A 26,734-nucleotide genomic window follows, 5' to 3' on the forward strand; every position below is an offset into this window, starting at 1 on the left:
AAACGGAAAGAAATCAGTGTGTCCATATTTATGCATATGGTCACAAAACGGATTCTGTTAAAATGGGTAAGAAGGTGGGTCAATTTCACTTAAATTCCTCCTTCTAATCTGAACCGTTTAATAGGAATAAGCCACGTGTCGACTTGCGGTGCCGCACTGCTGTGCACATCACATCAGACGATTTTTCCCCATTATTTTGGCTATACAAAAGCATCTTCTGTTTTATATGTATGGTGTATTATATGGGAAACACTTATATAAAATACCCAATAAAATACTAAAACCATGAAATTCGAAATAGGAGACCTATCTTGTTAGGGTTGCTATTTATTATACGTTTCTATTGTTAGTATACAAAATAAAATGATTCAATTAAAGTGAACAAAGTAATTGCTTTATCACTGTTGAAATTCATAAAAAAGACATGTCTTTAAGTTCTTGTTTCATATCAAGTGATTCATATTTGTTAAATTTTTTTGAATTTTGATAGAGTAAATGATATGGACAAATAGTATATTAATTATAAAACCTACATGAACAAACTTAAAAGGTATGTCATGAAATGTTTAAAACATAAGAACTATAAATTAATTTAGTATTTTATGATATTAAATAAATATTTAAATATATTATTAAACTTTAACAAAATAAGTAAAGAGTTTTGGGTTTCAAACTAATAATTATAATAAATGACTTTATTATTATATTTGTGTCAAATAATAAGGTTATAATTATCCGCTTGTTTGCACATGACATGTTGATTATTGATTATGATTACTCTAGTTAGAAGTATAAAGTCTTAGAAGATCGTTGATTCAATATTTTGTTCTTCAATGCTTCACTTTAAATGCGTATATCTCTATGCTATTCTTGTGTCGAGATTGAAATCAAGAAAGGAATTTCGATCTCGATTGTGCTGCACATTTAATGGTGAGAATTCAAGTTCAGCGCCCACACGCACACCTAGTAATATAGGAAAAGGTTGACCACTGACCAAAGTATGGTAATCGTAAATTTTTAATATATGTTTATGGCAAAAATCCAAAGACTTTGCCATAAAATCCAAAGACTTTAACCATCAATGTCGGAGGATTACAGAATGGTGGATACAGGCATACAGCTAGCTGGCTATATATGTTTCGACCAATTCTCCATTATATATATATATATATATATATGCCACTAGCTGCCTGAAAACATCCTCTTCATCATCATCGATTCATCTCATCATATCTGTATCACGATTAGTACGTACCTCTCATTTATCCTCTTCGTCTCTGTGAAATAAATAGCGCGCGGGTTGTGGTAGAATAATATTCAGGAAGGCCGAGGATGGGAACAACTAGTATAGGTGTGGGTGCGGGGATCATCAGTCGGACACAGGGAGCGTGGGAAGTGATAGATCAAGCTACAGTGGGCATCTGATCAGCGGACATCTCAACAAAACAGCAGGCAGAAAAAGCGCCAGATTCAACCTTAATTCGGATTCGTCATTTGGTGGCAGTGCCGGTAGCAGCATCATGAATATGAATTCTCATAGTCAGGATGAAGAATCATCAGAAGCATACGTGGAGATCACGCTGGACCTACGTGACGACTCGACGTCTCGGTGGCGGTACATATATAGCGTGAAGGCAGCCGGAGGAGGGGTGGATAATGAAGATCCTTAGTTAACGCTGTTGGCCAATGTTGAGTTTAGTGATGAAAATCACTTTATCTTTGTTTAAATTCAAATTTTGAATTTGATGGGCCCCACTTAGTCTTTAACATGGGTAGGTGTTTGGTATCATTATGAGGGCCTTGGGAGAGGTAAATGGAGAGAAAAAAAGTGAGTTTCTAGTGACTTCTAAAATGGGTTTTGTCCAAAAACGGGATTAGCTTTAGGGAGGTCTTCTTCTAGCTTCTTGTGGTTTTGCAAGAAAATGGTTTCTTCTCTCTTGTGTTCTTCTCCATTGCAACTCCATTGAAGCTTGGGCTTGGATTGAAGGGTTTTCTTCAAGAGCTTAAGGTAGAAGGGTATTCTAAGGAGCTTTGAGAGGTTATGTGACCGGTTGAGGTAATATTGTATCACACTCAAATCTTGTACTATTTTGAAGATTAAAATAGTGAAATCGCTCCCCGTGGATGTAGCTAATCTCGATTATTTCGGGTTAGTGAACCACGTAAAATTCTTGTGTGTTGTTTGCATTTCTCTTTTCATTCTTGTGGTGGTTTGTTGTTTATTTGTTTTGTGATTGTCTTTCAACTTATTTGCACAAGATCCTTGGTTTATTTTGTTCATTTTGGTGATTTGTTTAATCATCCGGTTCCGTGGATAAGGTCTTGTCTTCTGCAGCCAAGACACTTGAGAAGAGGTCATCGTCGTCGTCGTAGTTGTCGTCAGTCATGCGCAGCGCCTCCTGGAGAATCAGGCAGGTGTCCCAGGAACTGAAAAGACTTACTACCCTCACCAGGCGACCCTCCACTTCCACTAGACGCTTTGATAGGACCAAGTCTGCCGCCGCTCACGCCTTGAAGGGACTCAAGTTCATCACCAAGACTGACGGCGCCTCTGGTTGGCTTGCCGTCGAGAAGTGCTTCCATGACCTCACTGCTTCTACTAACGGCGTTCTTACTTCTTCCCCGTTCCCTCTTCGCCGAATGTATCGGTGAGTTAGCTAGCTAGAGGCCTAGAGCCTAGAGCCTAGAGGTTTTTTTAATTCCCTTCTTCTCTCTAACAACGTACACAATCGGTACAGAATCCGGATCTTCTCCCCGTCGGGGGAGCACTCTGTGCTCCCCCATGGCTTCCTGACCACAAACATCAGTGGGTCCCACTGGTGGGAAAAAAACCTTTTTTTTTATTTTTTTCAAAAAGTGTTTTTCACCGTGGGCCCCACCGATGTTTGTGGTCAGAAATCCGGATCTTCTCCCCGTCGGGGGAGCACTCTGTGCTCCCCATGGCTTCCTGACCACTAACATCAGTGGGTCCCACTGGTGGAAAAAAAAACTTTTTTTTTTATTTTTTCCAAAAATTGTTTTTCACCGTGGACACCACTGATGTTTGTGGTCAGAAAGCGTGGGGAGAGCACTTTGTGCTTCTTGTACGGGTCGCTGATCCGGATTCATCGGTACCGACCTCACTCCTACTCGTGCATGCGGTGCATGCACATATCCACCATCCGGCCGCTGAGGCCTGATATGATTAAATTAAATAGATAACTAATTTTCTTTTTAATTAATTTCTTAATTGTACCATCGAATACAGGAATGAACAAGGAATCTAAGGAGTTCGCTGGCGAGTTATTTGATGCGCTGGCTCGAAAGAGGAATATTACGGGAGACTCGATCAACAAGGCTGAGCTAAGGGAGTTCTGGGATCAAATCTCTGACCAAAGTTTCGACTCCAGGCTTCAAACTTTCTTCGACATGTATGTAGTTAGTTAATAATTAATGATTAAAATTAGTATTATTGTGAACGTTAACGTACCCCCATCCCCATCCGGATCCACATCTTCTGTAATTCCTTTCCATGCAATTCCATACAATTCCCTCATAGGATTGTGCCACGTCGCATTTAAGTAATCCAACGGTTACCCAACAAACTAGAGTTTAAATAAAATTCAAATTTATGGGTGGGTTTAAATAAAATTCAAATTTAGTTTAAATTAGGTAACCGTTGGATCATTTAAATGCCACATGGCACAATCCTACGAGGAAATTATAAGGAATTGCATAGAAAGGAATTAAAGAGGATGTGAATCCCCCAACCCCCAAAAAAAAAATTGCTGGGTGAACAAAGATGCCGACGGGAGGATCACGGTTGGGTTTCCAGATCTAGTGTGACTTGCATGCTGCGCATATGCGGCCCTGATTATGGAAGAGTTGGACCCTGACAACGCCGGTTACATAAAGGTAAGATTAGCTAACTTTCTTTCTGAGACTACCTACCAGCTACTACAATACCAGTCTCAACTCAGTCTGATTTTAATTTGTTTTTGCTTTTTCCTGTTGGTAGTAACTAGTAAGTAATTTTGACATGTGGGTGTAGGATGGGCGTATAGATAATATTATTTTATTTACTGGCAGATTCACAATCTGGAGACATTGCTGTTAGTACAAAGCTCCAAGTCAGTCGTCGTCGTCGTCGTCGGTGAGAGGCGAAAGTAGAAACCTGAGCCAAATGTTGAGCCAGAAGCTAAAGCCGACGGTGGAGAAGAACCCGGTCTGGAAGGAGGTGGTGGAAGAAGAGCAAGTACTTTGTGATGGACGACTGGCAGAGAGTATGGGTTATGGCGGTGTGGATGGGTGCGGTGTCTGGGCTGTTTGCGTACAAGTTGGTGGAGTACCGGAACAGGGCGGAGGCGTTTAAGGTGATGGGGTATTGCGTGTGCATCGCCAAAGGTGCCGGCGGAGACCCTCAAGTTGAACATGGCCCTTATACTGCTGCCAGTCTGCCGGGACACCATCACCTGGCTCCGCAACAAGATCAAGCTGGGATTGATGATGGTCCCTTTCGACGACAACCTCAACTTTCACAAGCTGATCGCCCTCGGGGTGGCCGTCGGGGTGAGTCTACACGCCGGTGCGCATTTGGCATGCGACTTCCCAAAGCTATTGTCGGCCAGCGACGTGGAGTATGAGGCGTTGGAGCCCTACTTCGGGGAGGAGCAGCCATCCAGCTACTGGTGGTTCTTGAAGGGTGTGGAAGGGATAACGGGGATCGCCATGGTGTTACTAGTTACTACTCATGGGAATTGCCTTCTCACTCGCAACCCCATGGTTTAGGAGGAACAAACTAAAGTTTTCCAGCTGGCCCCTCCAAAGCTCACCGGCTTTAACGCCCGCCTTCTGTTACTCTCACCACCTCTTCGTCATCGTCCATGGCGTCAAGCTTTACCTAACAAAAGAATGGTACAAGAAAACGGTACGTGCCTTGGTGCCTGTGCCTATTCCATTCCATTCACGAAAAGAACCATGCATGCAGACTGCAGAGCAGGAAAATCGCCTCGCTTGCTCATCTCCTTGCTCATTCTACTTTTTTCATTCGATCATATGCTATTATAAATTGGAATTTAATGTAGCACTTTAAAATAATGAATGATATACATATATAGTTGGAGGCTGATGATTGTGATGCATGGATTGATGGAGGGCAGACATGGATGTACTTGGCGATTCCAGTGCGGCTGTATGGTTGCGAAGGGATGATAAGGGCACTGAGGTCAAGCTAGCGTGAAGGCCGTAATCATACTCAAGGTAGCGGTGTATCCAGGAAGGAAACGTGTTGGCGTTGCATATGACCAAACCCCAGGGCTTCAATTACAAGAGTGGGCAGTACATGTTTGTCAACTGTGCCGCCGTTTCGGCCTTCGAATGGTAATCCCTCCAGGCTCCATCATCACCCATCTTTTACTTATCTGATTATCTCTCTCTTTCTCTCCACCTGGTGGAGAAGGTGGGTAATGGGTGTAGTGGGTAGTTACCCAACCCATTAAATTTTGGATCCGTGTGGTCCCCAAACCCATGGACTTTTGAATTTGATCTCCGGCCCCTAACGCACTTTCCTTTTCTCACACTTCATAAGCACACGCACACGGACACGCACACGGCACACCCACCCCCGTTTTCTTTTCCCTCTCCTCTCTCTCTCTCTCTCTCTCGTCATATAGAAAGATAGAAAGAAAGAAAGAAAGAAAGAAAGAAAGAAAGAGAGAGAGAGAGTTAGTGAATTTGACTGACTAGGGGCTAATCTCATGGACAGCCATCCTTTCTCCATTACCTCGGCACCTGGCGACGACTACCTGAGCGTGCACATAAGAACTCTGGGTGACTGGACACGACAACTAAAAACCGTATTCTCCGAGGTCTGAACATTGTGAAGTCTCATTATTAAAATTCTGAGGGTTTTGAACTCCCAACTGTCCCAAGTCCCAAAAAAGGCAAAAAGATAACTTTTGAAAGTCAGTGGTGTGGTTTATCTGATTTGGATCGGATTTTGGTGCGTGCAGGTTTGCCAGCCTCCAACAGGTGGAAAAAGTGGGCTACTCAGAGCCGATTACAACAACTCCCTAAGGATATGATGATATGATGGAATTTGTTGTTGGAACTTGGAAGACTTTCAAACCATTATTAATGCACAACACCTAATTAAACAATTTAATTTCCTTTCCATTGCCTGCCACTCTGCCAGCCAGCCAGTAAATAACACTACTAGGCTATGAGGGGGTTGGTGAATGGCGGTGATAAAGCTTGGAAGAAACGATAAACATATAACTAACTGATCCTAGTGCGTGCGTGCGTTTGTTTTATCCTGATCATTCATTTCAAGTTTTATTAATACAAGATATGAGAGGAGTGCTGGAGTGCAGGAGTAGTTGAATTTCCACTTGCACTCTCGCGCGACTCCGGTCCCATTGGTCTGAGCCCTGAGGGGGCAATTAGTTATATTATATATATGCGCTAAGCTCCCTCCACGATGGATTCCTCTACGTATTCCACAGTTTCCACCAGCCGTGACTGTCCACATCCATTTATTATCTGTATTAAGGATTTAAGGGTATATCAATTTCGAAAGTAACTGGTGACACCTAACAAATCATCCCAGCACTCATTTAGGTTATAACTTAATTGATTACCACACAAATTAAAAGCTATAGGATTTAGTTTATTATTTTTTATTTACATTTTGCTAATTACACAGCAACTATATCCAAAAGTAGAAGCAATTAAGGGATCCACTATTTCTTTGCTGCGATTGACAGGAGTGCGCATTACTTAAAGACTGTTGTTTGTTTCGACTGGTTGCATGATTATTATGAGAGATTTGAATTGGCTAGAAATGAAAATGATGAACACTAGCTAATATGTATATGTATCTGATGTGGTACGTGCATTGTACAGTTTCCCCAAGGTGTTGATAGATAGACGGGCCATATGGAGCACCAGCGCATGCAAGATTATAAGAAATATGAGGTGGTACTGCTGCTGGTGGGATTGGGGATCGGAGCCACCGGCCCCAATGATCAGCATTGTCAAGGACATCGTCAACAACATCAAGTACGTCCTTGGGTTCAGGTTCAGCAGAAGACGAAGAACCACAACAACATGAATACATCATGATGATGATGATGATGATGATGATGATATTAATCAACAACCCCAAGACGGCAGGGACGACCGGGAACCATCTTCGAGTACTACTTCCTCGCATCATGTAAATAATAGCAGCAGTAACAGTAGTACTACGTACAAGAAGATCAAAGGGTTCTTCAGGACGAGGAGAGCGTACGTACTCGGTACTTCTACTGGGTGACAAGGGAGCAAGGGTCTTTCGAATGGTTCAAAGGGGTGATGAACGAGGTGGCAGAGATGGACCAGAACAAGGACGGGGTCATAGAGCTCCACAACTGCTACTTCACCAGCGTGTACGAGGAAGGAGACGCCAGGTCCGCACTCATCGCCATGCTTCAGTCCCTCAACCACGCCAAACACGGTGTCGACGTCGTCTCCGGCACTCGCGTCAAGTCCCACTTCACCAAGCCCAACTGGCGTAGCGTCTACAAGCGCATCGCCCTCAGTCACTCTCACACCCGTGTCGGTTAGTGTTTTTGTTTCTTAATTTCCACTAATAACAACAATTAGCACATGCACTCACTCACACACACACACGAAACAGTCTGTAGTACTCTGGATGGAGATGGATGATCGGACACGCACTTTTCAACCTTTTCCCCCAAAGTCAAACTTCAAGGCGTTTCCTGTCGTTGCTGTCCTATTTAATTTTTTAAGTCTTTCTTTTCACTAGGCACCCCTGCAGGGATTTGACTGCATTAATAATCCTCACTAACTTCGGCTTGCCTCCTTCCTTGCTGATGAGCAGGAGTTTTCTACTGTGGATCCCCGGCTTTAACGAAGGAGCTGCGCCAGCTTGCACAGGATTTCTCTCACAAAACCTCCACCAAATTTGATTTCCACAAAGAGAACTTCTGAAATCGGCCTCCTAGCTAACTAATAGCACGAGAAGACGAGTAATCGCAGGACTGAAAGCAAGGCCGATAGATACACTGATACAGTCTACACGGTCTTATAGAACCGTTCTCTCTTCTTTAATTTGGGTCCTGGAACCAGATTTTTATTAAGCTATATATATTGATCGTTCCTTAATAGTATGACGAAGTCACCAAATAAAATTGATCAAACGTAGGCTAGACGTCTAATCTGCATTTTATTTTTACCCCTGACCCAAAACCTAAACACAAGAAGATCGATCTGGATCCCACATTGTAATAATATAAAGTTCTAAAACACGCTTAGCTAGCTGCTAAAGCTATGAGATAGGGTTTGTTGGCTGGCGTGAGGACTGATGTAAATATAAGCCGCTCCTTAGTCCTTTTCCATCGATCGAAGGAAGATCATATTTCATACAAGGGTCCATTTATGTCTGAATCCCCCAGCAGGCTATTAAATTAATATTAGGGGGGGGGGGGGGGGGGGGGGGGGGGGGGGGGGGGGGGGGGGGGGGGGGGGGGGGGGGGGGGGGGGGGGGGGGGGGGGGGGGGGGGGGGGGGGGGGTTGTTTTGGGCTAGATTGTAAATAAAGACAAATTATTACCATACAAAGGCGTGCAGACGCCGTACAGTACTCCAATTATTTCCAAGTGCCCACCTAGCTGTTATACTCAGACATTCTATGAAAGAGGGAATGCAATGGAAAAGGGCCCGTTAGGTCTATCCTGAGACAAGGCCTTCAACATTCTTATGCTTCTTATGAGAAGTAACTATGAAAACATGCATCTAGAAATGTCGTGCAGCCACTCAGCCCTGTTCTATCCTGGGCCAACTTGGCAACTAGATCAATTCATTGCAAAAAAAAAAAAAAAAAAAAAAAAAAAAGAGAGGAGAAAAGAAGAGAAAACCCCCCCCCCCCCCCCCCCCCCCCCCCCCCCGCCCGAAAAAAAAAAAAAGGGCAAACTTTTACCTGCGACATTGCGCGCTCCTATGGTTCTGATCTTCATAAAACAAACAAAAACTCAGACGGTAGACAGGTAATTGGATTGGGGTCCATGGGGTACATGTACATACCACACAGATTGCTGACATAGGAAACTCAAGAATAGAAGCAGAATGCCGCAGAAAGCCGCTCTGCAACATACCCATGGTGTTGGATAAGATATGCGATCACAGGAAATGCACTTGCTACAAGATGCAACCCATCCATATCAAGGGTAAACATGTCCAGCCAATTCTTTGACCCAAAAAAAATAAAATCTAACCAATTCATTATAACAAAAAATGGATTAGGCCCATTGAGTGATCCAAACCAGTTATTTGACAACGTGCATTGCTGTGCACGCCTCTCCCACCCAAAAAAAAAAAAAAAATCAAGATCACCTAAACAGATCTCTGAGAATGTTCCAAGTGACAAAATCAGATGCACCCCTGGCTAATAGAAAATCCTCCCCATACTTCTGTTCTGTGACAGATTCCTTTTCCTTCACTTTTTTGGATCATTATCGTTACCATCATGAGAAACAAATTTACCGGTTATTTGTGCTTCCTCTTCAACCTATGGAAATTAGGTTTCATCGGCCGAGTTGAACTGTCGTAAGTCACAACATTGGGCTGAAATGGAAGTAGAGGCTTCTTCATGGGCACGCATGCATCTGTCTTCACAGTGCTTATGACAAGAGAGGGAGATAGCTTTGTTTTCAGCTGCCGGGGAGCCTCCAGCCTTTCCAAGATCTTCGAGGTTTTCTCATCCAAGGGTTTATTACCATCAGGTGGCGTGATAACCAAATTTTCCATCCTAGTCTTGGACATACAAGGAGGGGAACATACTGTGGGGACTTTATTGACGACGAGCTGCTCCCATTCCACCGTCATACAAGCAGCAGTATTATCTCCTTCAGTGGCCTGGGTTAGTTTCCATGGTCCCTCTTCAACTTCGTCATCTTCCTTAGTTGATGATGTCAATGACATGATCTCTGAAGGCTCTAGCTCAGATAAGTCAAGTTCAGACATTATGTCCTTCCGTTTTGGTGGCATTGACCTGGAAAATTCAAGCCAAGAAAGTAAAATACGTATAGAAATAAACGCAAAAGATACGTAAGTAAATACATGCAAACTGCAGGCAACTAAGGACATTGCGAACGTCACTAATTCTGGCCAAATTGATAAAATAAACCTGACAAGTTTAGAGTTGGTATCACGTATCAGTTACAAAATGACAGGCGTCGGGTTTCAATTGGGGGCACAAGTTGGCTCAGATAAGCAATGATTCAGAATGCACACTACCGTTGGAATTGTCAACCAAACTATCAGGTTTTAAGAGGAATCATGCAACAGGGCACAGGTTAGGGAAAATGCAGAATCCCTCGGGAAGTCTTCAGCCCCATGTAAAACATATATATATATATATATATATATATATATATATATTATATTATAATACTTGGCATTTTCCACACTTGGGCTGTTGATCCCTAAGTCATCAAGGTTATAAACTGAATCAAAATTTTGCCAGTTCTCTCTGCAAGGGGGATAAGATCTCTTACCCATTTGAGTAAAAAGCACGACTGAAAAACCAACAAATGAAATGGAGAATCCAGAAAGGACAAAATTGATTCCATGAAGATCTAAGTCAAAGAAAAATAAATAAATAAAAACTTCTCCTTTGCCTTGCTACGTAGGACCCATAATGCTTCCAGTTTCAATTAGAACTAGAACTTGGCAAGCAGCGTAAGCCCTTTTCCAGAGTGAAACTTTTCCACTGACGACAACCAAAATATGGATCATTGCTCTAACGAGTGTTGAGTGACTTGAGTCATCATCTAGTAGGAGGTAATGCTGAAAGGTGAAACTTTTCCTGGGGTAGTGAGGGATCTCTCGACGACCATCCCCGTTGACCCAACACCAAAAAATAAAATAAATAAATAAAATCCCCAGCTATTTTCTTAGTAAGTGGGACCTAAGGTTTCTCATCAATGATATGAGTTAAAGTTGGGTCCTCGTAGAAGATGCGAACCCCTCGTAGAGACGGTAGAGTTTTGCTAGGATAAATTCCAAAGATAGTCTAGAGATCCTCCCAACTTAAATGCAACAAAGACAATTTCAAGATTAAAACACCATGGAAATCTACCAAAATACTTTTTTGCCCTTCACTATGTCTGCGATGAAACTCAAGGAGGGTGGAAAATGGAAGCTACCCAGATTGTAAGCTCTCTTTTACTAGCAAGTTTATCTTTGGATGAAAGCCCCTCTCGTGCTCTAGAGGGTTGTAGTCTCTCAATTCCATCTGGAAAGCAAAAAATGTAAAATTTATGAATAATGCTCCAGTTAAAATGGGAAAAAAAATTACAACAGAATTAGATGATTCAGACGGTATGAACAGAAAAAGATCTCGTCTTGCATTCAACCTTCAATATGATAAAATTTCATGGTAAGGTCATGAAACGTGTATTTCATGAAAATAAGTCCAGCATCACCATTCAGTGGAAAAGCCTGCTTGATTCTCCTTAGTTGAGAATTGATCAAACGAATCTACCCCAGTCAAGGGCTTAGGCAAATAGATCATATTGCATATTGAGGTCCTTTGGTTTGTTGACGAAGAGAAAAACAGATCTGTCAAGGAAAGGACTTGGTAGATTCTTTATTTTCTCAATGACCTGAAGTCTTTCTGATTTTCTCAAGGGATAAAAGTGCTTGAAAATCTAAAAACCACGGAAGAAAGCAATCTCTGGGACACTTGCCAACTTTCAAATAAGATTCTTATCTCAGGTGGCTTAAAGATTAGCTTTAATTTAAACTATGATTGCTTACCGCATATTTGAAGACAAAACATAATTCTGGTTAAGCAAGCTAGCCAATGGGAAAAAGAAACCTGTCACTCATGTGAGAAAAGAGTTCTGATAATTTCTTTTATGGAGACTCTAAGCATTTTGATTCTAGCTTTGCCACATGTTGCTACATATGTTGGTAAGCTGGTCAAGAGCATGCATCTTCGAGCAACTACTCTTTGAGAAGGTTTTTAGTGGATATCACCACACAAGGCAATATTGAACAGAACACATGGTTCTTTAGGCACCTAATTAAATCAATCCAACATCATATTCTAGCTCAACACATTCTCTGGGGGCACGCAGAAGATGCTCTGGCTGTCATAGACAGTTTAAATGAGGATTACATCTAAGAGATGCAGCTAGCATGGGGCTGATAGGGGATCTATTATTGATGTCTTATTCAAATACCTCAGCACACCTCTGTTTTGTCTTCAAACATACCCTTTTATGTTGACGGAGAACTTAGTACAATATTACACAATCATTCTCAATAAGCTGTCTAACCATCTGATTCTCCTTATCCTTTGGACAGATTCTTTGGCACTACAATCATATCCCAAGTTCTGGGTTCCATTTGCTGGTCAATATGACAGGACAGTCAATAGTGCTCAGGGAGTCAGGGGGTTAGGGGGATTGAAGCTGATATCCTAGACCAATCAGCAGGAACTGGGATTATCATCCTCTACAATTCACTTTCCTGTAATTCCCTGCAATTAGCTGCTAGGATTGTGACACTTGGCAATTTAATATCTGACAGTCAGTATTAAACCCTGTTAGGTAATAACTCCTAAAATTTCTCCCCTTCCTTCTCTTTCCTCACAGGCCATTAGACACCGATCCACCATAAGGAAGACCAAAACAAGATGAGTTGAAAAGAAGAAGCCAAGTTTGATTATTGAATTGCAGAAGCTCTCAGCTTCATGAACACAGAAACCTGCAAGGTCTTTAAGTAGTGAAACCAAGCGGATAAGAAAGCTCAGAAGCCGAAGCTGTGTATATGTTTTGATGATTAACAAAAGATAATAAAAACTCAGAAACCAAAAGCTGTCTTGCTTTTGAATTGTTCTCACTTGAAGGCATGTGAACATGTGGATTTTGTAGGTGAATCCATTGAAAATGCATAATAAAAGGTCAGTGGCTTTGCTCTTTTCCTAATTCATTTTCTTTCTGGGAGAGAAGCATTGTTCAGTTTAGGACTTCAAAATTTGAATTGCAGGACCACAACCTGCTGATCATCAAACTCTGGTGTGCCCTCCTTCATAATTGGTTAGAGGATAATTCCTTGGATTTGACACTGGGTCTTCCTAATAATGTTTATGACTGTCAATGATGTCCTGCCAATGTCTGGCAGGAAGGAAAGCAATTCAAACTTTTGAGAAGTGGAGAGAGAGAGAGAGAGAGGAAGTGTGTGACGGTGCATCGGCTTCCTCACAGTGTGATTACCTGACAGTACCTCCTGTGAAGAAAGAGGAGGGAAAACTGGGGAGAAATTGTAGGAGTTATTTCCTAATGGAGTTTATTACTGATCATTGGATTATAAATTGCCAAGTGTCACAATCCTAGCAGCTGATTGCGGGGAATTACAGGAGAGTGAATTGTAGAGGATAAAAATCCCAGGAACTGGGTGTAGTGATTAAAACTTTCACTCATTATGATGCAACAAAAAGTAAAGCTCAACAAAAGCAGGTCATCCCACCCAAAAAACATTTTCTCTAGCTGGTTAGTTTCTTTCTTTTTGTTTTGACAGTTATGCACAAAAAGAAAATAAATCTGATGACCCGGGATACTTGGGAGACACCAGATCCAGATGATTTTTACTCCATAATGGATGCTTGAAAAGGAACTATTCAGATAAAATTAAAAAACAAAATGCTGAGGCTAGAGATGGTCTTCCTAACATCTGCTCTGAAGAAGGATGCCTTTTGGTCAGAGTAATGTCCTTGACCCAAAATGATGGATCTATTTGTTTCCATTTCACCTAAAAGCTCGAACTGTAAGGGAAGGGTAATGTAAATGTATACAGCGACACTCTCCTGTATTTGCAAGTAAGAAGTTTTACCATGAATCATGGAGGGATTGAATATATTAAAAGCAAAATCCTACCTTTGACAAAGAGGTCTGAATGCAAAACTCAATCTCCTCTAGAACCGGAGCATCTATTGATTGAATTGTTTCATGAACAGACAAGATCTCCTCTGACCCTGCAAGCCTCTGGAAGTTCGAAAAGAAAATGTTAAAAAATACAAAGGAGGGGCAGACAGACAAAAACTGTCAGTCACTGACCAGTATGCTGCACCAAATGTAAAGGATTGAGAGGTTGAGAATAGACTTTCTGCGGGGCAGTACAACAAGGGAGTGTAACTGTATAAGAGTATTACCCTGAGCAACATCGGCCCCTTGTCTGATGGTTGAAGGATATAGAAGCAATGGAAGGTTGCCTCTGTCATTGTTTCAATATTACAATTTGAAGAACAGACCAAACCCTGATCCAATGAATATAGTGCACGACAAAGCCCTTGGAAAACTGCTAAGAAATGATGAAACTAAACAATTAGATACAGATAAACCAAAATGCAGAAGTCATGGATCATCCAGGTTAAAGTCCAGATAGGCCACATGTCAAATTTTAGCCTCAAATTCAAGCATCCGACTTCACACCCCTAGGTATTGCTATAAACCCCCCCATATCATGGTTAATTTCTACCACCTGGCAAACTTTAATTGGAGCTACTACTTGACATGCAAACAAGGACCCCCAAGGTCAACCTATTGACAAAATTTGAGCCCCCTTAGAGCTACCATGAGGCAGACGATTGATGTTGGATACAATTCATAGATCACTTGCTGATGCAAAATTCATTACCAAATTGAGGTTCTTTGCTTGGGAATTATTCTAGGGTTGGGTTCTATACATGTTGGGCATTTGGTCCCATGGGTTTTTAATGTAACAGGTAACTTTTATGGACCTAAAATACGGGTAACAGGGTTGCAAATGGGATTAGACTTTTGGAGTTTTTGTTCCTAAGAAAATTTTAGAAGTTTTTCTTTTAAGTGTTCAGTTGGAATGGATAAGGACTCGTTTTGAGTCCTTTTTTTTTTTTTAGTTTCCTAGCCAATTTAGGTTGTCTAATAGATTATGGATTAGGTTAGGATTTTCCTTTTTAGTGTAGGAGTCTATTGTTGACTCTTTTATGTGAGGTTGTAAATTGTACAGGGGGTCAAGTATCACAACATGAATTTTGATATTAATGAAAAGCTTTTTTCTGCTTTTCTTTTCTTCCACATCAAGATTGTGTTCTGTTAGATCCAGGCAGAAGGAATCAATGTTTGATCTGGTTGCAACCTCGCAGTGGGAAGCCCAGGTGTACTGTTTGAATGAATCAGTGTTTGACCTGATAGACTCCTTCCAGTGGAAAGCCTGGGAGCTGTTCATTTTAATATAGGGTAGAGAGAGAAATCAACTCAAGCATACCTACTCTCAAGTTTTGGTTTTTCTTTGAAGGACCTCCATCCAAACAAGCTGCTGTCCAAGATCGTCTTCTAACAATGGTAAGCTTGAATCACCCCAAACCATAAATTTCCCTTCTAATTCTTAACTTTGCCTAACCATAAAATCACCCACCCAACACAGGGACTTAATTCTCCATTGCTCCCCTTAGAGAACACAGATTTCATTCAAGCAAGCTGCTGTCCAAGGTCCTTTCCTAACAATAGGAAGTTCGGATCATCCCAAACCCTAAATTTCTCCTCCTTGTTTTCGCCGAACTCTAAAATCACCCCACCCCAATGCAGCAACAGTTAAAGTTCCATGTATGGATTGAATTCTCCACAGTCCCGTATCTCCCTTAGAGAACTCAATCTGAGTGCAGCTCCTTCTGATCAGCCAAACCCTTAGAAATCCCTTTTCTATTTTTAAACCCTAACCCCAATTTAAATTTCAATTCCCTTGTGCTGCTGATTCTGTTCTGCACCCTTAAACTCCTTAATTGTTAATGTAATCTTAACTCAAAGACTCAAGATTCCCCTACATCAACTTACCCTATCCCTACCCTCAAACCCTAAATTGGCAATATTCACCTATTCGACTTAGCCAAACTCCCTTTCCAAGATAAATCCTGGTTATTGGCTCCTAGTTGGATAATTTCAGTCAAGGACTATCACTAATGTGGGTGTTTCCATAAGAAGACCTAACTGAAAATTGAAAACTAAAAGTAATTTGAATCAGGAAATTAGAGTAATGAAATGTTATGAAGAAATATTAACAGTCCAAATTAGGAATTGAAATGAAGTCAAGGCATACAGAAGTGACCTGAAGTCCAGACCTATCACATAATCATGTCAAGAAAATATTGGAAGAAATATTCGTATCCAAACCATAATAATACAATTAGACAACCACACACGTTGAGTGTTCAATTCCGGCTTGTCATATTCATCAGAAGTAGTTTCCATCTCATGATTTGCTGGAATGACAACATAGGAACTTCCAATTAGAACACCTGTTTAGATTCACCAGAGAGGGAAAAGGTATTAATAGGATTATTTAGAAGAATCATGCCATTACCAGGAAGAGACCCAAAAAGAGCAGACCAGTGCATGGCTAAAGCATGTGGTTGAATTTGCAGATGAACTACGCTTGGTCAGTAGCTTTTGACCTAAAGAATGCGGTGTCTGAACTGCGTTCTGACAACCAATCAGGCTACACATGCCACTCTCAGCTTAATCACTAGCCAGGGGTGCAGAATATTCAGTGGGGCTTTTAGTTAGCAGCTTTTGTCTGTACACAATCCCGTGTTCAATATATACATACACATTTCAAATAAACACATTTTCCATTGAAAGGGCCCTTTTCTCCTTTTTTCAATTTTGTTGTAGCTTATCCAGGAAACTACTACTATATGCCTTTGTAAATATAAGTAATTAAGAATATCAAGATATAGAGATTCCAAATGAAGTAGAAGCACCAACCATGAAACCTCTGTCCAAAGACCCCAGACAAATAGAAATGATCAGAAGAAGTGGAAACTAATGAACAAATTCTCCATTGAACCACTGAAAGTGCCCTTTTCTCTTTTTCATTTTGTCGTTAATCAAAATAATTAATAGAAGTACTGAGGATAATCAGAACTTGGGGTGCTAAGAAGTTATCTCATTAGCTAAGACATAAGCTATTAGTATAGCAAGATACAGACACTCCAAGTGAATCGGTAGTAGCACCACCCATGAAATCTCTGTCCACCCACCCCACAAAGAGAAGCAGGAGTACAAAAGCAACCAAAAGTTTACAATGAGATTCTACCTTCATTAAGGGCATCCAAATTGGTGCGCTCAATGACATCGAAAGCTACAGGAGTGGAAACTGGCTGCAGCTTTGGACAGCTACAGAAAGAGGGTAGATACAGGATTGTGTGTTCTCCAACCTTGACTGCATTTTCAACCAAATCGTTCACCCCGAGATCCTGACATGTGACTGGACAAGAAGTCTTACTGATCCTATTTCCAGCAGCAATATCTAAGGGAAAGCCATGACACCTACATGTCTATTTAAAAACCACCAATAAATAAAGATCCATGAAAAATATTCTCAAAAAGATTGTTTCAGATTCCATACAGATATGCCTTACCCATAGAACATAGTGGACTAAGTGTGCCAAATCCATCAGAATGGCTAGTGCAAAAGTAAAAATGAAATGGGTATTGTTAAGATAATTGAAGCATGGGCTCAGCATTGTGAAGCTCAATGCTGATGGTTAATCCAGACTAATCCAGGATAAGTGACTGTAGCAGTGCTTTTATGTTCTCTTTCTACTATGGAATCTGTTCTGACAACTTAGTAGAGATCATTGCCCTTTGCATTGATTATAGCCTTGCAAGGAGTCACAAATTTTCACTTTACAGCACAAATTTTTTTCCAACTGCTAATCTGTTTGATGGATGCTTGGTGATTCTTTTTTTCAAAATCACACTCCCAGAAAGAATAATCATGTGGCAGACAATCTGGCTGCAAAGCATCTATCCATCAGATAATATTTTGTATCTAGAGCCTCTTTTCTCAACTCTCTCATGAAACTACCTAAATCCTTTTTCAGAAATTCTCCAGGTTTTGGAAGCGGGTGTCTTACTCCTATCTTGCATAGGGTTTGTACTCAAGCCTAACCCAATTCTTAGGGCACAGTTCTGGATCTCAATTAATATAAGTTCAAGGGCATGCTTAGAGGCCTAGGGTAAGATAGGGAAACTTTCTTGAAAAGTAATAGATAATTTATTTTATTGCAAAATGAGGCCCTTCATTCAAATGATTTCCTATAACCATCAATATTTAAGAAAACCCAATAATGGGTCGATCAAGTTCCTTATAAATTGCCAACAGATCATGCTGGTCCTGTGCATGTAGTAAGAGCAGAAAGCTAGTGATGTTAAAATTACTGTCTCAAGTTTTATTACCATTTACATACAAGGATTATAGTAAGTGTGAAATCCCCTAGAATCCTAACCCGAAACCCTACTTACAGGCCCAAGGACCCGTAGATCCAATGCTAGGAAGTTGTGGACCATCCAGCTTGAGACCACTGAATTAACATCTAAATCCGTGGGATTGGATGGTGGAGATCAAGTTCTCTTGCTGTGTCGGAAAGTGATAGAAGGAGGGACTCAAACCCAGATGGATTTGGAAGGTGGATTGCCAGTTTTCAAAAGATGAAGTAAGATAATACCCAAGTCCAGCTATGAGTCTTGGAACTTTACATAAGCTTGCACTCATGTTTAGAACCACCCTAGACCAACTGACTATTTTGTTGCTTGGCAGTAACAGGGGCAGTGGTTGGGGGCAGTTGGTTGCTAACCTGAGCCCAGGGTACCCGGTTGGTCAGGACAGTACAGGAAATTCAAGGTTAGGGGCAATTAGGTAAATTCCCTAGACTTACGGTTAGCCCAGGAAAGTCCAGCAAAGGGGACTGGCTGTGCCGAAGGGTTTTGGGGTAGTTCTAAGGCTTAAATGATGGCTGGACTAGGGGTTTGGTCTGAAATTGGTTAATCCAGGGTTTTGAAAAAATTCTGCAGAATATTCTAATGAAGAAGATGAGTTGCAGAAAATTTCCAGATTAGTGTAACGGTCTGATTGGGCAATTACTTATAGGAATGGGTTCTAGGGCTTAGGGCGACTCTAGGGGAGGGAGGGTGAAGGGGGGTCTAAGGGGCTGGGAATTAAGGTAAAACAGGAAAAGGGTTATGCTTAATGCAAGGAAGAAGAAGAGAAGGGGGAGGGCTAGGTGGTTAGGGTTTGGCTGGAAGGGTGTTTGCGATGGTTGAGGGAGACGGGGAGGGGTTAAGTGACTTCTTTACTTACTTGTAACTCACAACACTTGCTGGAACTCGTAGATGAATGATTGAAGAAGAAGATGAAGATCTCGAATTGAGGAAACAAGAATACAAAACCCAGCCGCAGGTCACCCTAAGGATCCGATGACTTTCTCAAAGCCAATTCTCAAATCAATCTTTATTCAATAATCCAAACTGCCCCACTACATCAAACGACTAGGCTATTTATAGCCTTGAAACCCCAAATTGACTTCAATAAGGACTCCCTAACTAATAGGGATACTAAACTTGACCCTTGAATTAACAAGTACTTGCTGAAATACTTGTTACATGTTGTTTCCTCGTGAGTGCTATGGATTAGACTTGGGGGCCTCTCTTCTGATGACTATACAAGTTACGACGGATCCGCAGAGCAAGAGATAGTTTTGTAGACAAAGGCATAAGATGTAGGAGCGGCTAAGTCCTAAGATCAACCACATGATGGAGGTTGCATGCATGGACTGCGCTATAGAGCTTTGAGACATTCCATGGAACTTTGCTTTCTTTTGGGACTTGTGATAACATTTTTGGGATGGGAGTATATTATTTAAATTTAATTAAAGGATATAATAAACATTTGACACGCATTCCTTTCCTTCTTGTGACAGTTCAACTTATTGACATACATTACCTTTATTTTGTTGCTCATGATTACGGTATTGTATTGATTGTTTTGATTGTGGATTCATGACCAGTGATCTTGTGACTATGGATCACACTGCGGGCGGTCAGGTTGGTCTGATATTGTAAGGTGGGTCGTGACCGTAAGAGTTTCCTTTCCATGGAATTTATTGTTCTACGACATATGGGTAAGCACTAACTTTTTCCTCCGAGTTTAGTTAGCATTTTGTCTTGTCCTATTTGAGTTTGTTTGGCTTTTGGGGCTGACATTTGACATATTTCTTTTGTTTGGCTTTGCTTAGGCCTTGTTGGCTTCGTTAGGGCCTTCATTGTACTCTTCCCTCCCCTTTTCTTACCTTTGGTAATGACTTCTTTATTTATCCAAAAGAAATAAATAAATAAAGATGTGTAAATTCATTTTGTTATGTTTGGATGGGTATCCCCCCCCCCCCCCCCCCACCACCCTTCACTTGAGATAAAAAGGTTGTATCTAGTGCATGAGGCTCCTATTTTAGCAAAGCTTGGGAAGGGTCAAATGTACACAACCTTACCCTTGTTTCCAGGACTTGAACCTATGACCAAGCTTTCAGCAAGTGAACACTTATATACAATTGGAGAAGACCTAATGAATTTCTCTTCTTGCCCTCCCCCAATCCCCCCCCCCCACACACACACAAAACAACCATTAAGGAAAAAAGGGAAGAAAACAAAAAGAGAGAGCAAAGGCTTGGTTCATCGAGTTTTTGGCATAAAGTTGACTTAACCTTTGGTGCATGGGAAAATTAAGGAAACCTTTTGGATAATATTTCAAACTAAATGGATGTTGTTCACTTCACTTCACTTCACTAGCAAGCAATTGTGAGTTAGGACATGAAAATAAAAAACACTCCATACAACATGAAGACCTATTTTTAACTAAAGACAGCCAACATCTAATATAAGTTATGCCTGGTTCTTCCAGAAAAAATCAACAAATACAAACACCATGAAACAAGAGACCAGCAACCCTCTTGAGCTATAATTATTATGTATCTGTGTGGTACTCTTGGATTATGACATGAATGTTCAATAGATGCTTGTTGATCATTAAAGGTAATCTTCAATGAATATTGAGATGACACTATAATTGATATTGGAATATATGGACGACATAGAAGATCAAAGAACAGGAATAGCTAAGCCACATAACAGACTGACATCAATGCGATCTTGAGACAAAAACTAGGACTTACATGGGACACAACTTATTTGAATAAAGCCTAAGCCTCATTCTGTGGCCTGCCACTAAGCTCTGGTGGTCTTGGCTCATTATGCTAATACATCCATATTCTTTTTTATAACATTGTCAAAAAATTAGTTATAAACAACTGCAGATTCCTAATAAAATCTGGGCTGTAGGCTTTGATACATGGGCCTGGATCAAGCCATTATGGTCACTATAGTTACTGAACTAAAGCAAGTCAACTTGAGCTATCAAAATCTAAATGGGCTGGACTAGAATCAACCATCGACCAAGTCGTTGAGTTCCAAGCCCAACCTAATCAGGATAATGCACATCTTATTTGTGTTAATTCTTAGGCATCATCAAACTATTGCATCAACATGCCGCCATATCAGGCCATACATACAGAAAACACTAGGAAGGGGGACTGGATGGTGGTCAAAATTTTTATTTTTACACAAATTTACAATTTTTTTTCGTAGGATACTTGCCACCTCTGAAAGGATGATACAATCTTACAACTTGTATGCAACCTCTACAGTACAGATATGGCATCAGCAGCTATTTTTAAGGATGTATACAGTGATAATCGTACCTGGCAAGGGTTGACCCCATCAATGACCTGGTTTATAGATGCAAACAAATTGCAGAAGATCTGGTTGGCAGAGCCTACAAGTTCATTCTTGAAGAGAAAAACAGCCTGTAGAGGTTCCTCTAGTTTCAGCTCCACGAGCCACTGTTTTACCAAGCTGGAGAAGAACCATGTATCTGCACACTTATTCAAATTCCTCAGTCTTTAAATTAGACTACCTCCTATTTATGGTGCTCGGAAGCTGGAAAATGGCTCTCTTTAAATTTTCAACAGTTGACAATATGATATTGACCAATCAATTATCTATCTATCTATATATATATATATATATATATATATGCATATCTGATCCTCAAAAGGAGTTGCCTACACATAACCAAACAAAAAGTTAAAAATACTTGCAGAAACATGGCCTCCTCTTCTATTTCCATGTTTTTTGGATGAAGAGGGGGAGGAGAGGAGGGAGGTGGCAGGCCAACTCCTCTGATCACCCAATTTTCTACTATAGTGCGTTAGAAAATTACCATCTCTGATATTAGAACCTGGAATCAAAAGGCTTGAATTGTTCCAGTTCATAATTTTTAACAAATCTAAATCCCACACAACACCAAGGCATTTTGACAATTTTATCCTTCAAGGATTCATTTATATACTTATGTTGAAGTATACGCAGGGACCACGGGCTGTTTTACTGTTCAAGTGAACAGTATAATGCCAATGATGCTTGTTTCCTTTTTTGATATGCTACTCTACTTTCTATTTCTAATGTAGGAATCTTGCTACACAAGTTTTGGGAGTTTCTATTTTCTGTTAGTTACTAATTTCAGAACTTTCCTTTTTCAGTACTTTCTAATTTTGACAGATTTTAGGACTTAGAAGAATAGAAAATTATGTCCATAAGTTGTAATCTTTATTTCCTTTTACAGAGGGCAAGATGGCTTGCTTCTTAAGTTGTAATCTAGACTACTGATATCTATAAATAAGAGGCTGCAATTCTAGGAGTTCTAAGCTAGAATCACAGGCTTGTGTGATTCCTATCAATTCTTCTTCTTTCTTCTTCTCTTCTCCTCTCTTCTTCTTTTTTCTTCTTCTCAGTTTCTTCTTGTTATTGCACTGCTTTGGTTGATTAAAGTTTATTTTCTAACAAGTTAAAATCTAGATCCACAACTAACGATAACCATAATTAGAGATGGTTGGCCAGTCACCCATGCCACAAGTCATCCCCATACTTTTTTCCACATACATGGGTTTGGCCCTTCAAAGCTTGCTAGAGCTCTCTTCAATCTGCTTATGGATCAATCAGTCTTGGATGATAACCAAACATTGCAAATAAGCATATGGAAAAAGACAGTTCATATCATTGACTAGTACAGAATTTGATCTTACTGACATCAATGACTGTTACATGGGCCCAAATTTGAAGCATTTTCAACCTTAGGATGGCTGCAATATTTATATTGAAATAGGTCTTTTCTTTTCTTTTTAAAAAAAAACCACCATTTATTAGCCAAATCATTTATTATCTTCAATTCTTTACCTGGAAGACAGGTTTGAATTGAGCAGTTCTCTAGATCAGAGATACCATCGATGAAATCCTTAATCTTCTCGGAGAAGTCATTTTGCTGGTTCAGTTCTTGCTCCAACAATAAAAAATCCACCGAAACGCATTTATCAGCTGCCTCCTGCCATAACAGCTTCAATACCATAGCTTCTCTAGAATCACAACAATATGAGAATCCAAGTGCACAAAATTTAACTAGAAAGATCAACAAAATTTAAAACTTACCACGAGAGTCTTACGTGTAATAGGGTTTATGCTTCCTATCAAGCTAGAAATGAAAATCACTTTCCTTACTATGTCTTTCTTTCCCCATGTGTATAAAACTTCATGACTTAACAATCGTGCACATTCAACATCTGCTAGTAATCAATATAGTATAAAGACAAATTAGAAATTATTCATCTAAAACAAGACAACTTAGAAATAATAGATTGAATAACAGAAGAAATATAAAGTAGATTATGCATCTAGGGTTGAACAAGGACCAGTCATCGACTCATCATGACACAGATGTACATGCTGAGATAGTGGTCAAGAAATGATAACTACCCTCCTAGATGCTAAAGTCAACAATTTACTGAATGATATTATTTAATTCATGCAAAAATTACAATGCAGCTAGTTTTCAGAAATCAGAGATAGATTGTTGGATGACTTGAACCGGAATTGATGGCCACCAATCCCAATTGCATCGATTTTCAAAATGGTGGATGCAATCATGGTCTTGGCCGTTGTCTCCTCCTATGGTCCCCAAAATAGAAAAGGCAAAGGAGAACACCTCTTGGTAAACCCCAAGGCGAGAGATTAGTTGGCAAGGATGAACATCTCACAGTTATGAGGTCACGTCTTCGATCCTCCAATCCCATTTTTGGCATTTCTAACTAGTTCCATCAGGTCTGAATCTGCATCAGGTTGGATGGAGACCACATCGATCCATTGGATTGCTGATTCTGCATTTAATTTCTCGTAATGCAGTCAACTAGACAAGATATATTTTCTGGCAAGGGAAATTTTTGGATCTTTTACTTATAACTTGAAAAGGTTGGTGAGGTGCTGATCATTTGATGCCCAACTGTTCACTTTCTATTTGTATGTGTGTGTGTATTATGATATCTCATCATATGGTGAAAAGACGTTATCATCATTTCAGGGAAACCATGTGATTTCATCAACATTACAGTGGAAGATTTAAGACAGTAAAGGATATATATTTATATATCATACTATCATACTATCATACTATCATACTACTATTTTATTTTATAAATAAAAGCACAAACTAGAGAAAAATGGCTACATTTTCTTTCCAAAAATACCCTCAATCTCATTAACTAATTGGATACGATTAATATGCCTATATTGTAATATAACATAGAACATTTGATATTAACATTGGATATGATTAATAAATCTACTATCTAATAGAATTTTAAAAGGCATCCAAAACTGCAACCAACTCATACTCCTTTGCATTCAGTATTTCTTTGAAGATGTGCATGCATTTTCAAATAGAATACAAAAGGGCATCCAACTCAAAGTCCTTTGCATTTCCTTTATTAAATTAAAGAGCAAATTGCACTGGCACCCCAAAATGGAGGCCTTAAAGCATTGACACCCCACTTTATGTTTAAAAAGTATAGAGACCCCAAAATTAGATTTTCATTAGATATATTTGTCCAATTTGTCACTGAAAACCTTTTAGACACAGTTTATTATAAAGATATATTTGAAAATAAACAGTGATTTAACTATTTTCAGCGATAAATTTGACAAATATATCCAACAAAAATCCAATTTTGGGGTCTCTGTGCTTTTTAAACATAAAATGGGGTGCCAGTGCAATAATAACATTTGTTGCAAACGTTTACTTTCCCACTTCTTTGATCCTAGAACCAACAACCCAAATCCGATGGTATAACATTTGACTTGATCATAGATTAACGTGCACCGTGCAATTTTACTATTCTCTCTCTATGTGTATATGTATATATATATATAGATAAATAGATAGATTTTGGAGGGGGGAGAAGAGAGAGAGGACAACCACAAATTGACCCCAACCCATTCATGTCAGGCAAAAAGGCGTCACTAGGTAAGTTAACAACAGCATGATGGAAATCGCGTAGGCTGAAATTTCCTCTCGGAGCGTATGCGATCTTTAGCTGCAATTGTCGTTAGAAACTCTGATTAGCAAGGATGACAAAGATAACCATAATAACGTTGATGCAGTAATAAAAGGCAACAAAAGAGATGATGATCAATGACCGTTGATGTAAGTAAACTAAGAATTAATAATGAAGATAGATCTGAAAATTCCAGTCCGAACTCCGAACCAAAGAAAAGGAACAGATATCAAATGCACAATACCTCATCGGAACCAGAGATCTAGGATAGATATGAAAATTCCAGTCCGAACTCCGAACCAAAGAAAAGGAACCGATATCAAATGCACAATACCTCATCGGAACCAGAGATCCTGCATTTTCGGACGTAGCACAATCCGATTCTATCTCTGAGGAGTTTCGAGTCTCTCTCCCCTCTCACTGGGGAAACGGCATAGAGATTCGCAAGCTGCAGGAGCCACTGGTAGAGATAAAAGAAAGCTTGAGAAAAGAAACAAGTGAGCAATCGCATCATTGTTCAAATCCGACGTTATATTACAGGGTAGAATTGCAACCTGTTTTAAATCTCTGAGGAGTGAGGGCGATAAGCTTCGAAGATCCAGTATGAAAAAGAGGAGACCCATCACTTCTGTTTCCTCTTGCGTCAAGAGTGAACGACGAGATCAACTCGGAACTAAGATCTCACGAGAGCAGCCATTCGCTGATCGCGGCGGGCAACCCGAATTAAATTCGACTCTGGTTTCGGAATTGGGATTTGCTACTTGCCGACTCTCCGTGCTGCCCAAAATCAAACAGCGCCCGGTTGCGCGGAGAGTCGCTGGCGGCAAAATTAAATATCGTTATTTTTTTGGAAAATCACTTCCCCTCCCTGAACTTTTCCCTAATTATAATTTTATCCCTCAGGTTTTGGTTATTACACTCCCAGCCCTCTACAGTGTATAATCAATTGCACCCCGTGCCGTTAGCATCCAGCCTGTTTGGCCAATTTTTCTTTTTTCTTTTCTCTTTTTTGTTTAAGAGAAAGAAAGAGCCATAAGAATGACATATTTTCCTTTTTCTTTATTCTGAATTTTCTTCATTGAGTATGATTAGCCCTTTCTTATGGTTGCAACTTGCAAGTGTCTCAGAGTTTGTTGCAGTATTACCGAAGGTCCAGTCTTCATCGGACCTTTTTCAAAATAAAACATACGTAACGACAAAAAAAATTGAGCAAATAAATCTATAATTAGAGTAGAGTATTGGGGAAGGCTGTATTCCTTAATTCGTAACAATGGTAACTTGTCGACATCAAATTTTCAATTTTCATCTTTTAACCAAGATGTTTAGGTATGCTTTCGTGCACCTTGAGAAGTCCTTCGAAGATGAGTTTATGCATTCAAGGGGAGCTCGACCATAAATAGATTTCACATTCTTATTTCTTTCAACATATTTTGAGTAATTC

At 40.1% G+C, this 26,734-nt stretch overlaps 1 protein-coding gene and 1 pseudogene across 5 annotated transcripts; one reads left to right on the forward strand and one right to left on the reverse strand.

Moving 5' to 3' along the window:
• Nucleotides 1-533: 533 nt before the first annotated feature.
• LOC149019830 (respiratory burst oxidase homolog protein C-like) lies at nt 534-8,350 on the forward strand (annotated as a pseudogene). Its single transcript, XR_016172512.1, has 13 exons — nt 534-550; nt 1,352-1,503; nt 1,561-1,688; nt 2,341-2,648; nt 3,248-3,410; nt 3,771-3,894; nt 4,069-4,906; nt 5,139-5,358; nt 5,744-5,846; nt 5,991-6,059; nt 6,903-7,038; nt 7,153-7,579; nt 7,862-8,350. The product of XR_016172512.1 is annotated as a respiratory burst oxidase homolog protein C-like (transcript).
• Nucleotides 8,351-9,052: 702 nt separating this feature from the next.
• LOC149019831 (uncharacterized) lies at nt 9,053-26,080 on the reverse strand. 4 transcript variants are annotated; one of them, XM_089147806.1, is made up of 12 exons: nt 25,848-26,080; nt 25,628-25,741; nt 25,215-25,332; nt 23,396-23,526; nt 23,147-23,291; nt 21,613-21,785; nt 17,118-17,358; nt 16,222-16,317; nt 14,197-14,342; nt 13,922-14,029; nt 11,186-11,274; nt 9,053-10,029 (listed from the first exon to the last, which is right to left on the reverse strand). In XM_089147806.1, exons 1-12 carry the CDS (start codon nt 25,914-25,916, stop codon nt 9,525-9,527), a joined length of 1,935 nt encoding a protein of 644 aa, XP_089003932.1. In that variant the 5' UTR covers nt 25,917-26,080; the 3' UTR covers nt 9,053-9,524. The 4 variants fall into 4 exon arrangements, with proteins under 4 accessions (XP_089003932.1, XP_089003931.1, XP_089003933.1 ...); XM_089147805.1 differs by having other exon boundaries at nt 25,628-25,753; XM_089147807.1 differs by lacking the exon at nt 16,222-16,317 and having other exon boundaries at nt 9,054-10,029; nt 25,628-25,753.
• Between the last annotated feature and the right edge of the window lie 654 nt (nt 26,081-26,734).

This window comes from Hakea prostrata, chromosome 3, assembly GCF_041222555.1.
Source record: "Hakea prostrata isolate BN-2017 chromosome 3, UWA_Hpros_2, whole genome shotgun sequence".
Taxonomy (NCBI): Eukaryota; Viridiplantae; Streptophyta; class Magnoliopsida; order Proteales; family Proteaceae; genus Hakea; species Hakea prostrata.